The sequence below is a fragment of the Gekko japonicus genome, unplaced genomic scaffold (assembly GCF_001447785.1).
Source record: "Gekko japonicus isolate JY-2015 unplaced genomic scaffold, Gekko_japonicus_V1.1 scaffold1341, whole genome shotgun sequence".
Classification (NCBI taxonomy): Eukaryota; Metazoa; Chordata; class Lepidosauria; order Squamata; family Gekkonidae; genus Gekko; species Gekko japonicus.
Window position 1 is genome coordinate 1 of NW_015169817.1, and position 17693 is coordinate 17693.

Consider the following 17693-nt stretch of genomic DNA (forward strand, 5'->3'; position numbering starts at 1 on the left):
CTTCTTATGCTCTCTATGGCTTTTTAAAAAAAATTCTGAGCAGGAGGACATGTCCTCTTTAGTCTTTGAAAAGGAGGGAAAGAAAACAGAATGGGGAGGGAGAGGTGGAAACAGGGGCGGGCAGTGAGCAGCACTTAAATACCTGCAGAAACAATTCTACTTTAGAGAAGATTAGCAATTCAAAAGTGGATGAGAACCAAGAATCGCAGCAAAAGGAGTTTTGGTGGCTGCGGGGCAAGAGTGTGCTGGAAGTGGTCTGAATGCAGAACCCTGTAAAACAAATGCAGAAACAAGAAAAAGCCCTGGCACAAACTGGAAGTGGAAGAAGGAGGGGATGCAGAATGGAAGAATAGGATGCGCTCAGAAACCGAGGCAAAATATGGGTGCTGAAAGAAGAAGAAGAAGAAGAAGAAGAAGAAGAAGAAGAGATTGGATTTATACCCCGCCCTTCACTTGGAGTCTCAGAGCGGTTTACTACCTCCTTCCCCTTCCCCTTCCCACAACAGACACCCTGTGAGGTAGGTGGGGCTGAGGGAGCTCTGGCAGAAACTGCCCTTGAGAGAACAGCTTTGCCAGAGCTTGTGACTGACCCAAGGTCACATCAGCAGGTGCAAGTGGAGGAGTGGGGAATCAAACCCGGTTCTCCCAGATTAGACTCTGTACACTTAACCACTACACCAAACTGGCTCTCAATCAGGGGCAACGGAAAGCTTAGAAGTGAGAGTGTCTCCAGGAGAAGGAAGAATGAGCTGAGAGGAGAGAAGCCTATGGACTGGAGCTGCCAAGGTAAGGAAGGATGAAGAGCATGTCTTCTATTGAAGCACACGTGTTATATTAGTTCAGCCAATTTGTTTGAATGTAACTCCTCTTGTCTCATTGGATGCAAATGGCAGGTGGCAAAGCAATACGGAAACATTTACACCGTGTGGATGGGGCACATACCGTTAGTTGTACTGTGTGGATTCGAAGCAGTACAAGAAGCACTGATAAACCACTCAGAAGACTTTGTTGAACGACCACTGGGTCATTTCCTTAAAGCCTTAGCGCAAGAAAAGGGTGAGTTGTTGGGGAAAGTAAAAGATTGTCTTTGTCTTCTCTGCCGAAAAGCCACAGGGGCTGAAGGAATCCTATGGCTATTCCAGTCACTTTTCGATATCTCTGGCTGATGAAATCTGGATACCGAAATTCCTGGGTATTTTACCAGCCTTGTTATTTGGCACTGCTACATAACTGTTTAGTGAAGTGAATTGTTTAGTGGCACTAGCATGTGAAGGCGTTGGCTTAAGAAGAGGAGAAGAAGAGAAGAGATTGGATTTCTACCCCGCCATTCACTACCCTAGGGAGCCTCCGGCTCACACATTTTTGTCTTAGCTCAGGAAGGATGGCTCCAGAGCAAAGTAATTTATGCAGGTTAATTTATGCAGGATATTATGAAGCTTTCTAAATAAAAATGTTGTTGGAAATGGATGGTAAAAGTAAGGATTAATGGGTCTGATGGGAAGACTGTATAAATGGAGGAGAAGGCAGGTTTGGAATATTTACACAAAGATTAAAAAAAGAGATCAAGAATACAATAGGTCCAAGATGGACAGCATTAAAAATGGGTGGGGACAGACTAAGTGGATGCCTCCTCTTTCAAAGTGGGCCCCACTTGAATCACTAAGTGAGGAATTTAAAAATTTTGAGGTAACTTTTTGGAAAGAGCTACAAGTAAAGGACCTATGGAAAGGGAAAGATATGTATAATGTTCAAGGGAATTTAATTCAGATGCAAGAAGTAATGGAAAGAGGGGGAGGACAATATTGGTTATTAGTTTATACAATATTTTGAAACAAAGGAAGTATTCTGGAATATTAAATGAGGAGGACACCTCGATGGAAGAATCGTATGCAATTAAAGAAGAGAATAAAAAGGGTATTGTAAGAAAGATATATAGCAGATTGATTGAAGATAACATTTATATGACTGGTATAATACAGTCAAAATGGGAGAAAGATGTAAAGTTATCAGAAAACGAGATAAATAAAATAATGAAAGGTATTAGTGATATAAAAATGGAAAAATTTAGAGAAATGGAGATGAAATTAATATTGAAATGGTATAGGACGCCTGCTCAGCTATCTTATATGATCAAGAGATTGACATCCGATTGTTGGCATTGTAAAAAAGAAAAGGGTTATTATGTACATCTTTGGTGGGGGTGTTCTAAGGTGGTTAATTTTTGGCAAAAGATATTGGAGAAGGTGGAGGAAGTATGTAAGGTTAAAGTGGAGTTATCAGGGAAAGTATTAATCATGGGGATTTTAGGGAACTGTAAAATAGAAAAACCATATCAGGATTTACTTAAAGCTATGATTTTAGCTGCCCATGCGGTTATAGCGTTTGGCTGGAAAGATGCTACAAAATGGTGTATAGACAGATGGAATGATTACTTATATGAATGGATACAGTCGGACATATTAACGATATTAAAACAGGAAAAGTTAAGTGAGGATAAGATTGTGGAAGTCAAGAAGAGATGGTTAGGGTATATAAGATGGGTAAAAGCAGGGGGGGCAATAATAATATATTGGTTAAACTTCAAAAGGTGTGCTCATGGTTAAAGTTATAAATCAAGGAATTATTGCTGGTCATTTCGAGAGAGGGAGAAAGGGGAATGGGGAAAGAAGCATTTATTGTATTGAAGTATGTAATATATGTTATGGTATGTATTGTTTGAGTTATATGGAAGCAAGATGAATTACTTCAATAAATAAATTTTTAAAAATATATGCAGTATATCACCTGCTCACAACTTTCATGCCAGTAGCTCACAAAGTAGAATTTTTGCTCAAAAGGACTCCATAGCTTAGAGGGAACATTTGCTGCACCCGACAGGGACTGATTCTGCAGCAGAGTTGCGCTTCTATGGTTCTTAAAGAATTAGTAAACCATTCCATTCATAAGCATACCTAAGGATTAACTTTGATGTTTTCTAAGCTGGAAACCTAAACACTTTTGAAATAATAATGTGCTTTCATACTAATTTGTCACGGATTCTTCACGGCTGCAGGCATTGTATTGTCAAACGGCCACACGTGGAAGCAGCAGAGGAAGTTCGGCCTAGCCACCATGCGGAAGCTGGGACTTGGGAAGAAAGGCATGGAGCACCAAGTAGAAGAGGAGGCCCATCAGCTTGTTGAGACTTTTGCACGTGCAAAAGGTACGTGGAATTAGGAAACTGAGCTGGCCCACAAGTTTTGTGGTCGACCTCCTTGTCATTACCCACTAGGTGCTTGAATTAATTTGGCTACGCCTAGGACTATAAACGACCTATGTCCTGCATATGCAGAGCACTGAAATTATGTCTCTTCGGTCACTTGCATCCCCATCCATGATATGTTGCTCTATCAAGCAGACAGAATAACACGGCTACCCATCTTGCTCTTTCTTTATATGGGTGTCACTAAATTGTTAGAACATCATTGCATTGCTGCGATCTAGCAATGATTGAGTTCTTAAATGGAAATCCCTCTCATATTAGGGAAGGGAAATGACTGCTGAGCAGGGCTGAAAAAAGGACATTCAAGGAAAACTATCATGTGGATTCTCCACTACCAATGCTAATCAGAAGTAATAATAATAATTTGGAAAGCTCAACTTTTTAATATGCTCATAATCAGGGGTCATTTCCTGTGGGAGGGCACAGGAGTGGAGCTCCGGCAGTAAGGAGCCCAGGGGGTGGGCACATGCAGCAAGCCCCACGCCTGCTCCCAGCAGCCCTCAGTTGAGCCACAAGGAGCAAGAAGCAGCCAGGTAAGTTGCAGAGCCCCCCCACCTTCAGGTACAAGCTCTCCCTCCTCTGTGAGGGCAGATCTGGCGTTCCCCCCCTACATTGCTAGCAATCCAAAACAGTCCAGTGGAGCCTGAGCGGTGGGTGTTGCCTTCTGACACACTTCCGGTGATGTCAGGGGGTGTGGCATGTGCAAACAAGTTATGCTAATGACTTATGCTAATGAGCTCCTGCACCTCTTTTTTTACTAAACGGCCCCTGCTCATAATGATATTCTGTAATTAACTTCATTTAAATTACAGGGCATCCTCTTGATCCTTCATTGCCCATTACTAATTCTGTCTCCAATGTGATCTGTGCTGTGGTTTTCGGACATCGATTTTCTGTTGAAGATGAACAATTCATCAGGTTGTTGGAAGCCATTGGCTATGCTGCAAACTTTGGCGGGAGCTTTTTCCATGGCGTAAGTCTTTTTTGTTTGTTTATTTCTTTGTTTCTGTTGGTTCTGACAGATCTTGTCTCTGAGAGTACCTCTCCTTCCAGGCTGGGCCTGAATAACTGTATCTTTAGGTGATGGATTCAGAAGCATTTCTAAATATATTGGCTTGACAAGCACTGATGGTTCTGAAAAATTTGCTGCCAGAGGATGTAGTGATGGTCACAGAAATATACAGCTTTCAAAGGGGATTAGATAGATTAATGGAGAATAAGTCTATCAGGGGAACCCCCACATTCAGATGCACTAAGCCTCTGAATCCCAGAGCCAGGAGGCAACCACAGGGGAAGGCCTCGGCCTCTCTGCCCTGTGGTTTGCCCTCCAGAGGAACTGGTTAGTCGGTGTGTGAGACAGGATGCTGGACTAGATGGACCCTCACTGGTATGATCCAGCTAGGTTTTTCTGATTTTCTTATGAAGGCTTCAGCCTCTATTTTTTATTTCTTTGATTCAATTTGGATCCCACCGTCCCCGCAAGGGGGCTCAGTTGTTGGCTGTCCAGAGGAACTGGTTGGCCACTGTATGAGACAGGATGCTTGACTAGATGGAACATTGGTCTGATTCAGCAGCGTTCTTGCTTTAGGCTGTTATCTTTGGTCAGGGGCAGTACCCACTCTCAAGAAATGGGAGTGTTCATTTGCTTATCTTATCTATTTAAAACATCTTTTAGCCACCTTTCTACCTTACAGAACTCAAGACGGCTTACAATATAAATAAGACAACAATTATTAATAACACAAACACACAAAGAGACCACAATTGAAAATTCCCAACTAGGACTGCCGACAAATAAGCTAAGGCCCCGGTCACACGGGAGGATTTGCCATGTGAGAGGGACAGATCAGGGGCTCATCAAGCGGGCATGATCACACCGCAACATCTGGGAAGCGAAGCGCCCCCGTCTCTAATCTGTCCCTTCCGGGCGAAAGTGTGCATCTAAAAAACCCCTAAAAAACACTACTACTTACCTGAAAATCCACAGCAGGGGCGGCTGTGGATCGCCGGTGCTCCCGTCTCCGGCAGCATGCGAGGTCCCCGATCCATGGCGTAAGTCTTTTTTGTTTGTTTATTTCTTTGTTTCTGTTGGTTCTGACAGATCTTGTCTCTGAGAGTACCTATCCTTCCAGGCTGGGCCTGAATAACTGTATTTTTAGGTGATGGATTCAGAAGCATTTCTAAATATATTGGCTTGACAAGCACTGATGGTTCTGAAAAATTTGCTGCCAGAGGATGTAGTGATGGTCACACAAATATACAGCTTTCAAAGGGAATTAGATAGATTAATTGGCTACTAGCCATGGTGACTGAGGGGAACCTCCACATTCAGATGCACTAAGCCTCTGAATCCCAGAGCCAGGAGGCAACATCAGGGGCAAACCCTGTGCCCTGTTGTTGGCCCTCCAGAGGAACTGGTTGGTCGGTGTGTGAGACAGGATGCTGGACTAGATGGACCACTGGGCTGATCCAGCATGGTTTTTCTGATGTTCTTGTGAAGGCTTCAGCCTCTATTTTTTATTTCTTTGATTCAATTTGGATCCCACCCTCCAAGCAAGCGGGCTCAGTTGTTGGCTGTCCAGAGGAACTTGTTGGCCACTGTATGAGACAGGATGCTTGACTAGATGGAACATTGGTCTGATTCAGCAGCGTTCTTGCTTTAGGCTGTTATCTTTGGTCAGGGGCAGTACCCACTCTCAAGAAATAGGAGTGTTCACTTGCTTATCTTATCTATTTAAAGTATCTTTTAGCCACCTTTCTACCTTACAGAACTCAAAGTGGCTTACCATATAAATAATATTTAAAACATATTTTAGCTACCTTTCTACCTTACAGAACTCAAAGTGGCTTACCATATAAATAAAACAACAATTATTAATAACACAAACACACAAAGAGACCACAATTGAAAATTCCCAACTAGGACTGCTGACAAATAAGCTAAGGCCCCGGTCACATGGGAGGATTTGCCACGTGAGAGGGATGGATCGGGGGCGCATCAAGCGGGCGCGATCACACCGCAACATCTGGAAAGCGGAGCAAAACTTTCCCCGATCCATCCCTTCCGGGCGAAACTGCGCATCTAAAAAACCCCTAGAAAACACTACTACTTAGCTGAAAATCCGCAGCAGGGGCGGCCGTGGGATTGCTGGGGCACCCGTCTCCGACAGCATGTGAGGCCCCCGGGCAAACTGCACAGGCGTGCACATGCGCAGCGGGCTCGCCTCGCTCTGCAGTCCGTGGTTTGCCCCCGGCATCTGATCATGCCGGGGAGCAACTGCGCGGCAGCTCGGGGGATCTGTCTGATCCCGCCGCCGCCGCGCGTCTCTTTCGGTGTGGCTCAAAAAAGCCGCACTTTGGCCGTGCCTATTCCCCCCAGTGTGACCGGGGCCTAAATTAGTCAAATGTGGTCCTAAATAAATTGTCTTCAACTGCCTTCCAAAGATCTAAAGTGAGAGGGCCAGGCACACCTCCTTGAGTGTTGGAAATATGTGTGTTGCAAGGTCTAAAATTCAGTCATTATAGGGTTAATGTGTGCTTACCTTGTGTGCTATTGTTTAGACTGACCTGGAAGGAAACCTGGCACAGAGCCAATGGAAACAAAGCCCGTGAAACTGAAGTCTGTTTACTCACAATCATTGGTTAATGTATTCAGGTCATTTTCTTCTAGGAGTCAAGAAGAAGAAGAATCTCCATTGTTGTAGACCATGTGGTCAAAGTGTAAAGATGTAGCCTTAGGTGTCTTTGTTGTTTTGTAGATTTCCTGTGAATCCTTCCCTTAGAAATAAAGATTTTTACATAGAAGAAAATGCTTCCTGTCCAGTGAAGCTAAGATCCATTGCAATCTCTGAATATTTAACTATTTTGACAATTTTTCCAACACTGAGGAGGTTGTTCCATAATTGTAGGGCTGCCATCAAAAAGGCCCTCTCCTGTGCACACCAGATGAGCTTCTGATTGGTGGAACAGTGAGGAGGCCATCTCCCTGTGATCTTAATTCCCAGGAAATAATGTGTGGGAGAAGATGGTCTTCAGATATTCCAGTAGCCAATGTAATTGCAGTAGTATTGAAGTCACATGCTCTCAGTGGTGGGCCCCAACCAGCAGCATTCTGCCGTAGCTGCAGTTTATGAACACTCTTCCAAGGTAGCCTCAAGAAGAGCACATTGCAATAGTTTGTTAGAAGTGGAGGACTTTGTGCTGTCTCCTGTTTCAGACTTGAGAAGATGGCACCAAAGAGTTTAGACAGATAAAGGTCAGGACACATAGATCATCCTTTTCCTTCCTGCTATCTGGTCCTTTCCTTTGAAGTAGAATGCTTCTCTTTGGGACAATTTCCTCTGCTTCCGCTCACACTCTCTTCTCTCTCGCATGCTTGCAAAGAAGGTGCATGATCTCCATCTTGCACCATGGAGGCTGGGCATGCGTCCTGCATCCAGCACCATCTAGTTAGTTAGAATAGGTCATCTATATCTATCTCTCACCTGCAGCCTCAAGCATGTATCTCCTTTAATAGAAGTTACTTATGCGCTTTTGAACTGACTGCTGACTTCGTGTAATTTTGTAAGTCTGTTGCCACACCTAGTCCCAAGCTCTGCTGCATTAAAGCCTTTGAGCACTCTGCTATCTTTCCATGGTTCCCTGGCAGTACCAAGTTCAGAGAATCCAACATAGTTGAGTCTAGATCAGTGTTCCCTCTAAGCTGAGTTCAGGTTCAGTTTTTATTGCCTTTAGCCATAGGCCATTACAATAACAAGATATAGGTCAAATCTGCATTTGCATTTTTAAATTAGTTTCATGCTGTTGTGACACTGTCTTTCTCTATGCTTGTTTGAATGTTGTTTGGAGAAGATTCTTTTAAAGCAGTGCAGAGACGCAATGACAGTGGAGCCGCCCCGAAAAGACGATAAACATATGTGGACGTGCAAAAGTATGCTAGCACTTTTGAGGTGTGAAAACGACACCAAATGTAGACAGCTTTTTTGAAGACGGAGTCAAAAGGCTGGGACACCAGTGGGAAAGATAAATGCAGATTTGACCTAAGTTTCAGTTTCTTTACCCTCATCCAGCCCATTACTTCTCCAGGCATGGAGTCACGTGTAGTGACACGGAGACACCTTTGCCACCCTTGTATTTTATCGTTTTAACCAGTGTCCCCTCTAAGCTGAGTGAGTGTGAGCTAGCTCACAGGTTTTTTTAGCCTCCGGCTCACACATTTTCGTCTTAGCTCAGGAAGGATGCCTCCAGAGCAATCTAATTGATGCAGCAGCCAAATCGCTCGCTCACAACTTGAATGCCAGTCGCTCACAAAGTGGAACATTTGCTCACAAGACTCCACAGCTTAGAGGGAGCATTGATTTTAGCCCATGCCTTTGTCGTACTACACTATGACTGACATTCTCACAACATATTCCGTATTCATATGACCAAGTACCCTCTGTGTCACTTGTCCTCATCTTAGTTGTGCTATGCCAGAGAGGCATACAAAGCTCAGTGGTAGAGCATCCGCTTGGTATGCAGACGATCCCACATTCAGTCCCCAGTTGGAAGGACCAGATGGTAGGTGATGAGAAAGACCTCTGCCTGAGCCCCTGGCGAGCTGCTGCCAGCCTGAGTAGACAATATTGACCTCAATGGACCAAGAGTCTGATTCAGTATAAGGCAGCTTCATGTGTTCATCAAATGTATTTACAGTTGCCAGCATAGAAGTTGTTGTTCAGTTGCCCAGTCGAGTCTGACTCTTTGCGACCCCATGGACCAGATCACGCCAGGCCTTCCGGTCTTCCACCGTCCTCTGAAGTTGGCTCAACTTCATGTTCGTTGCATCTATGACACTGTCTCACCATCTCATCCTTTGTCGTCCCCGTCTTCTTTGACCTTCAGTCTTTCCCAGCATCAGGGTCTTCTCCAGTGAGTGCTCCCTTCTCATTGGGTGGCCAAAGTATTTGAGCTTCAGCTTCAGTATCTGGCCTTCCAGGGAATTAGTTTTTTTTATGTGGAGCTTCAAGCCCACTTTTGCACTCTCCTCTTTTACTCTGAGCAAGAGGCTCTTAAGGTCCTCTTCACTTTCTGCCATTAGAGTGGTATTGTCTGCATATCTGAGGTTGTTGAAGCATAGAAGTAGGCAGTAATTAATTGTTTTAATCCGGTGGTACCTTTAAGAAAGGTACCAACAAAGTCTTAAAGGTGCCACTGGACTCAAACATTGTTCTGTAGCTTCACGCCAACACGGCTACCCACCTGAATCTGTAATTAAATGTGATACTCATCAATAGGCTTCTGAACTGGTCCCAGTGAAAACAAACCTGACCCAAAAACTGGAACCAAGAACCAAAAGGGTGAGAAGAAAGTCTAATGAAGGGCCAGTATTAAAAACCTGGTTGAAACTTATAATATACAAGATCTTGCTGCTTAACCTTCCTCTTCCTGGTCCAATATTCACTTATTGGTTATCTTATTGCAATATGTATTTAAGTTATGTGTACCTCAATATTGTTTGACCTCTGAAGAAGGTCCCAATAAAGCAGAAATGCATCAGGTCATGTGTACTGGCCCTTGGGTTTAGGCTATACTTTTTTACGAGGCTTTCATTGGGCCCTTATGTATGTTTTTAACTGTCTTTCTAATAAATCCTCGTATTTTTGTATATTATAAGTTAAAACTAGGTTTTTAATATTGGCCCTTCATTAGAATTTCTTCTCAGCCTTTCTCAATTGGTCCCACCTTTCACCCACTGAGAGCAAAGTGAATTGATGGCCCCGGTCACACAAAAGGTTTGGGGCCGGGAGAGGGATGGATCGGGGGCACAGCAAATGGGCGCGATCCCACTGCAACATCTGGGAAACGTTGCGCACCCGTCCCCGATCCGGCCCTTCCGGCCGAAAACCTGCATCTAAACTAAACCACCTCCTGAGGAGGTCTTACCTGAACGGCCGTGGCAAGTGTGGCTGTGGGATCGCTGGCGCATCCTTCTGCCGGCGCATCCCCAGCTCCTGGCCGAACTGTGCATGCGCATGCATGTGCAGCCGGCTGCCTCGGTCTCCCGACCGTGGCTTCCTCCCCGGCATCTGATCGTGCCGGGGAGCAACGCGCCACGGCTCATAGGATCCGTGGGACCCCACCGCAGTGTGTCTATTTTGGTGCGGCTTTTAAAAGCCGCACTTTGCCGGTGTTTTTTCCCCCCGTGTGGCAGGGGCCGATGTAATCCGAGCCAGGATGCTGGCGTGAGAACCCAAAGGAGTTGTTCCATAGACCGTGTTACTGACATGTTCTCCTGGTTATGACAGGATTTTTCATTCTTCTTTGATGCAGTTGTATATACTTTTCCCAAGGCTCATGGAACGTCTCCCAGGTCCCCACAAGAAGGTGCTTGCATATGCAGAGACCGTGCGATCATTTGCAAAGGAGGAGATACAGCAGCACAAGGAGCGACATGCTGCACACGATCCACAGGATTTCATTGACTTCTATTTATTTCACATGGAGAAAGTAAGTTTCCATCTTGTATGGGAAATCAGATACACTCAATGAAAAGAAGGTAAAGGCAAACTGCAATCTTTTAACTTTTATTTATCTATTTCCTGTACAAAAGGATTGAAATGGTTGGTTCTAATAAAAGGCATGGCACAGATTTCGTTCTTGGTTTTAAATTTTGTGTGGACCAATACGGATTTTTGTTCCAACCTCTTCCCACTTTCTGACTCAGTTTTGAGTTGTTATGTAATACTTAGAAACATTTCGACGGGTCAGAAATTTTAAAGCATTTGTAACGCACAGGAATTGGTGGAGCAGTGTAGTTTAGGGATGGGCATGAAGCACATTTTTGCATTTTGGGTTGGTCCAGGGGTCATTTCGTAGAAAAAGAGGTGCAAATGTGCATTAGCATAACTCATTTGCATATGCCACACCCCCTGACATCACCGGAAGTGTGTCAGAAGGCAACACCCACCGCTCAGGCTCCACCCCAAATATCTCCAGGTATTTCCCAACTCAGAGCTGGCGAGACAGCTTTACCCTTTGACTAAAGACACTTTAGGTTGCTTTTGCAGGGAAGCTACCTTACAACAAACATGAAAATACAGATCAAGATAGTATGCTTTTGCTTTTTCTGCAATAAATCAGGAAAACAAAGATTATTTTGGCAACCACATGCCTGGGAGAGATATTAATTAAAAGGGTAATGTTTATAGCAATCTTGAGGAGCATGCATTCTATTGCACCTTCACACACATTAAGGCCAGACAAGGTATAATCCCAAACAGACATCACACCAGCGCCATGTACACAATTTGCCATCTACCACAAACACATCAAGGCAGGCTGTAGCAAGGATAGCCCTACACTAAGATCAGGCGAGACATGATCTGCCTTAGTTGGGTGTTATTAAAAATGGGGGAGGGAAACCAACAGATTTGTTCCAGGGGGCCCAACACACTGGGAAATTCTCTTACTCAAAACCCAAACCGAGCAAGTGGGAGACTAGGGTTGCCAAATCTCTTTTGGCCGGGAGCAGGGGGCTCCTGGCCGGAATCTGGGTGTGCGCATGCACAAAGAGTTTTCCCCTCAAATGGCCGTGGCCCTGCCCCCAGCGTGCGACATCACTTCCGGGTGACACGCACGTGGGGGTGGGGTTTCCCTGGGCCCGATTTTCATCGCGTCGAAAATTGGGCCGTCAAAATGGGGGATTCCCCGCCCCCCGGCGCCATTTGGCAACCCTATGGGAGACATGCAACTATGCCGCAGCTGCCCTGCAACCCCACGAGACATCTATACAATCCAGGGCAGTCAGACATCCAAGCTCAAACACACACACACACACTCACAAAATCCATTCCACATTTTCTTTGCAACTATTCACAGGGCTCTTTTTGTAGAAAAAGCCCAGCAGGAACTCATTAGCATAATAGGCCACACCCAAAAGCAAAACTCATTAGCATATTAGGCCACACCCTGACAGCACTGCTCATTAGCACATTAGGCCACACACACCTATGTTACCAGAAGTGTGGTCATCCAGCCACACCCACTTTTCCCTTCTTATTCTGTTTACCTTGTTTGTTGTCAAAACCCAGTGCCTTTTTTTGTAGCAGGAACTCCTTTGCATGTTAGGCCACACACCCCTAATGTAGCCAATCCTAATGAGTTTCTGCTGTTGGGTGTGGCCTATTATGCTAATGAGTTCCTGCTGGGCGTGGCCAACTTGAGAGCCAGCTGGAACTTTGTTCCTGTGCGTTCCTGCCCCAAAATAGCCCTGATTCTTGAGCTGTAATGTATTTCAAAGGCGCGCATGCAAGTCAATTGGCATTCCGGGCTCCCATTATTTCCAATGGGCAATCCTGTCCTTCCTTTTTGTACAAACTGTTCCGGGTTTTCCCAGTCACACCGCACCGACTGATGCGGGAGCATACCGGGGAGGAGGCGCAAGGGAGCGTTTACACTGTTGGCCCGGAGACGCAGCTGTAAGTGGCTTTTTCTGGCTTTTCACGTTCACGCTTCTGGGAAGCGGGATGGACATGGGATAATCGCACGTTCCAGGGTTTGATACCACTTTCACCTGCCATCTTTTAAACTCGGGAGGGAAGCGTTACAAGACGGGTTGTGTACGGCTGGGGAGCGCCTGACAGATGTTCCTGTGTGAACGGCCCCTTTAATCCATTTGTGAAATGTTTCTGGCTTGTGCCTATATCGGGGCAAACTGCTAGTCTGAACTCGGCCTAAGAGTGGGAAAGCAGGAGAAATCCAAAGAGGACGCCAGAGAGAAGGGGCGGGGAGAGGCTGGTTGAAAACAAACTTTGGCAAAGGCGTGTTGCTGGGGTGGGTGGGAGGAACAGAAGTAGGGCTGCCAAGTTCTCCCGGGGGGCAGAAATCCCCCCGCCCCAGAGGGCTGTTCCCCGACGCCGGGTGGCCCCGGGGGGAACCCCGCCCCAGCATGCACGCCACAGGAAAGTGACGTTATGATGCCGGGCACGCTGGGGTCGGGGCCACAGCCATACAAGGGAAAACTCTATGGTTTTCCCTTGTAGGGTCATGGCCCTGCCCCCAGCGTGCCCGGTGTCATGACGTCACTTCCCTGTGACGTGCATGCGGCGTGCGCGCTGGGATCCGCATGGGAGTCCCCCGCCGGCAAGGAAAGTGCTACTTGGCAACCCTAAACGGAAGCCACATTTTCACCCCAACTTTTTGAGCACTGTGAATAGTAAGAAGCCTGATTAGAAAAAGGTATGTTATTTTTAATTCATAGTTTTCTTCCACTGTCTCTCTGTGTCCATACGCGCACACACACACACACACCACCTTTCTTTCTTTCTGCTTTAGAGTTTGAAGTAAAAGAAAAAGGGGGCAGCCACAGGACGGGGGGAATTCACTCTGTTCCCCATGGATTTCCATATTTGTAACACAAGAGCTCACCGGAAGAAGCCAGCTGGCCAGCCTCGCCAAAGCAGATCTACCTGCAATACTGCCATCTCCTTTTGCCCCTTTGCTCCTCCATCATTTTCTTTGCAGAAATAGTGGCCAATGTTTGGAGGTCTGAGAAGGGGCTTTTCGGCCCGCTTTTTCCCTGTCTTCCAAAGCAGACATAGGGCAAACAGCCATCGGTTGAAGCAGCTCAGGTCTTCGCGCTCCTGTGTGCAGTTTGCCCCACCGTGTTCAGCCCCTGTTCAATCACCACTTACCTCCTCCTTAAAGGCACCACACTCTCTTTGCTACTATTGGGCTCGCTTGTATTGGGCTTGCTCACCCTCCCTCCACCCTCCCTCTTGCTCGCTCGCCACAGCCAAGAGGAAGAGGACGAGGAGGCGGGCGGGTGGGAGGAGAGCCTGCCCTGAAGCAAATATCCATCCCCTGCATGCAAAGTATCCATCCCCTGGGCTTGTTACTGCAGAAATGGTGTTCCTGTGCGTTCCGCCTGGAAATAACTCCTGGTTTGGTTCATGGTTTGTGGCTGTAACACAAATCGATACATCGGTTCATGAACTGAACTCGTTCATATTGGTTTAAGACCCCTACTTTCTGTTCTCTGCTGCTTTTCTGTTTGGTTTAAATGGCTCACCACCACTTTTTACGGGGAGCAGAAAGTAGGGGATTCAATGACTTTGAGCCATTTAAACCCCCACTTTCTGCTTTTCATGAACTGCCACAAACTGCCTTAAAATTCATGGAATTTGTGACCCAGTTCGTGCCCATCCATAGTGTAGTTCTGGTAGAATATTAGCTGCTTCAGCAGAGGAGACAGCATTATCCAAGTACTGGCTAATAGTTAAGTTCCTGTGTGTGAGTGTGCATGTTTGTTTTTTGCTGTCAGGTCATAGCTGACTTATGGTGACCCAATGGGATTTTCAAGGCATGAGGCATTCAGAGGTGGTTGGCCATTTCCCGCCACTGAGTCACAGCCCTGGACTTGGTGGTCTCCCATCCAAATACTGACCAAGCTAAGACCCTGCTTAGCTTCTAAGGTCTGATATCAGGCTAGCCTAGGCTATCCAGGCCAAGGTGAATGCATTTGTATAGACTTAGGAAAGTTCAGACAGATCTTGTTTGAATCTACTTCCTCATCTTGGCATCCCTACCTATTTATTAGATCCTTTCATGTTGTGGTAGGCTCTGGGCATGCCTTTGCATGCAAGTTTCTCAACATGCTCACCTGTGCAACAAACAGTGCTTATATGTGAGAAGGCAAAAAGCACAGGAAGTTCAGAAGAGAGGCCTGAGTACAAAAAATGTCAAGAATAGTACATCGCAGTCAAAGAGAGGGGATGTCTATTTACCCCTTACTCGTTCAATGAAAAAGCAAACAGAGGTTTGTGGTATCCAAAGGACTGATTGTGCCATAAGTTTCCATGTACTGGAGCCTTTATTATCAGGTATATGAAGTATCTATGTATCTAATAGCGAAGTGGCCCCCGTGCGTGCGGATACCTAAATCCGTGTATCGGGGGCACCTGGGGGGAGGGAGATTTTTGTGCACACTTGGGGCAATCCCCAGGTGTGCACAAAAATCTAAAAACCCAGAAAAATACCGGGGGGATACTTAAACCCCCCCAAAAGTGACAGAGCATCCCCCGCGCATGCGTAGGGAAAACTCTGCGAACTCCCTCACCGCGGGCCACCGCCGCTGCTTCGGGGGGGAGGACAGCAGCAAGGGCTGAGCGGCAAGCCGCTCGGGCCTCACTTCAGAGCCAGGGGGAAGGCAAGGGGGGTAAATCGAGCAGGGGGGGGGGAGGGGGGGAAGGAGACGGGGAGGAACTGGCGGGATGGGGGGAACTTACCTCCTCCTGCTGCTTCCTCCTCTTTATTTCAAAGCTTTGGAAAGACACTCAAACAAGTTCTTTGTTAGGAATGGGTACAAACAGCTAGGGCAAGCATAATAAAGGGATTTGAACCAGGTACATAACCAATGGGTCACTTTCCCGCTGGCGGGTGAAAGGAAATGGTTGCGCGCTCATTCCCTGGGAACACTGCTATCTCCAGACATAATACAGGTGCAGTTCCCAGGAACTAAAAGCAACAAGCTAGCATTCAAGCTCACTCCTACACCACGTCCTCCAGATGTTTGGCTTGGCGTTACAGCAGAATAAAATACAGGCTAGCAACCAGAAGGGGGAGGGAGAAACTGTACAGTAACACAAGTAACACCATCCAGTCCAACACTCTGTGTCACACAGTGGCCAGAAATACCAGGTGCCATCAGGATGTCCACCAGTGGGGCCAGGACATTAGTTGACCCCCCCCAAGCACCAAGAAGACAGAGCATTACTTGCCCCAGAGTCCCTATCTATACCTTGTGGCTAATAGCCACTGATGGACCTCTGCTCCATATTTTACGTTTAACATTTAAGAAAACAGACTGCATCAACCACCATGAGGAAAGGAGGCAGTTCTCTCATTGTGGGTTGTTACCACTTAGCAGGGTCCCTTGGATAGGTACGCATAACTGAATTATTCAAGAGAGCTTTTCTGTGCAGGCAATAGAGTTGCACTGCACTAAATTATTCACAAACTTACTTGGAAAAATTATTGCAGACGGTGGTTTAGCTTGGTGAAACCAGGATCCTACTAAGGAATTTTACATCATTTCACATGTCACGTTAATAGTTATGCTTTTCTTCAGTTCTGTTTTTCGATTTCTAAGTGGGTTTATGAACCTAATCTTATTGCATTGTTTATTGATTGTCCCATCTTTCGATTGTATTGACTCACTCTGTGTAAGCTACCTTGAGCCCCTGTGAGAAAGGCAGACTATAAATACCATAAACAAGTAAATAAATAAATAGTTTCAGAATGTGTAGAGGATTCTGGCTTCCGGTCTGGCTCCCGCGAATGGTGGACGCATCCTCAGGTTGCTCCCGAGGGCGTCTCGCCCGCCCGCGGTGGAGGAGGGAATCCACGCGAGCGGAGACCCGAACGAGCACCTCAGGAGAGAGGAGAGAGGATCCGGGGCGCTTTAGGGCGCACTAGGGGGGAGTCGCTCTTTCGGCCGAGAGGTCGGAGACCGAGGCTCCCGCCATGCCCTGCCCCAATGGACCTTGCATCCGAAAAAGTTGAAAAAGAAAAGATCGGCCTAACTGTGAGTTGTCAAAATGCAAAGAAAAAGATCTAAAACCGCTTCCCCCCCACCCAGCGAAAAAGGCGAGGAGGTTAACCCTCTAACTGCATAAGCGAAAAAGAAAAGGAGGGGGGGAATGGACTGAGCGAACAGTGATGTTTTCCCTTGATGTATTTGAAATAAAGCGAGAGAAAGTTTTGTCTCTCTGGAGCACAATTTAAGAACTTTCTAAAAGTAAACAAAAAAGAAAAGATGTCGGAGCTGGGCAAAAACGAGCGGAGAGAAGGGAGGGACTTCCGTCTGGGCGTTTGCTTGTGTGTGAGAGCCGGCTGTTTAGTGTTTTGGACTGTTTATGGTTGTGAATCCGATGGGAGTTTTGTAAAATGGAAAAGTTTGAACTGTGACAGCGAGGAGTGCCTGGCAAGCGCTTATATACGTCCAGTTTCGAGGAGGACCCAATAGAGAGTTTGGGAGCGGAAATAAAAGCGAAATGAAATTAATACCATTCTCAAAGTTGGGGACCTCCAAGGCATGAAAGGAAGAGGATTTATAGTGCATGAACTGAGTGTGTTAACAGCAACCCGAAGGAGGATTTAACAAGCCGGAAGTAGAAGACAACAGAGGAAGCCCCTACACGTCAGCGATAGTAAAAGTGCCCAGCACGCAAAGAAGCGGTTCTGACTGTGTCCAGAAGAGATTTTTCTTTTTTTATTAACAGAAACTCAAGGGAACTCAAGGGAACATTAACAGAAATTCAAGGGAACATTACTAACATATTAACAGAGAATTATATGTGACTGAACTAAGAAAAGAAGTTTGACAACACACAGAAGAAGCCCAAGAAGATTAATTGGACATTACTAACAGTTTAATTTACCAGTTTATATA

The 17693-nt window shown here is 46.1% G+C and overlaps 1 protein-coding gene across 1 annotated transcript in view; it reads left to right on the top strand.

Moving 5' to 3' along the window:
- The first annotated feature begins 899 nt into the window (after positions 1-899).
- The window catches only part of LOC107115473 (cytochrome P450 2J2-like), a 34892-nt gene continuing 18098 nt past the window's right edge, over positions 900-17693 (top strand). The window contains exons 1-4 of the mRNA XM_015417191.1: positions 900-1056; positions 3053-3202; positions 4075-4235; positions 10574-10750. Coding sequence (XP_015272677.1) covers positions 930-1056; positions 3053-3202; positions 4075-4235; positions 10574-10750 — 615 coding nt within the window. The 5' untranslated portion in view covers positions 900-929. The remainder of the gene's footprint in view (positions 1057-3052; positions 3203-4074; positions 4236-10573; positions 10751-17693) is intronic.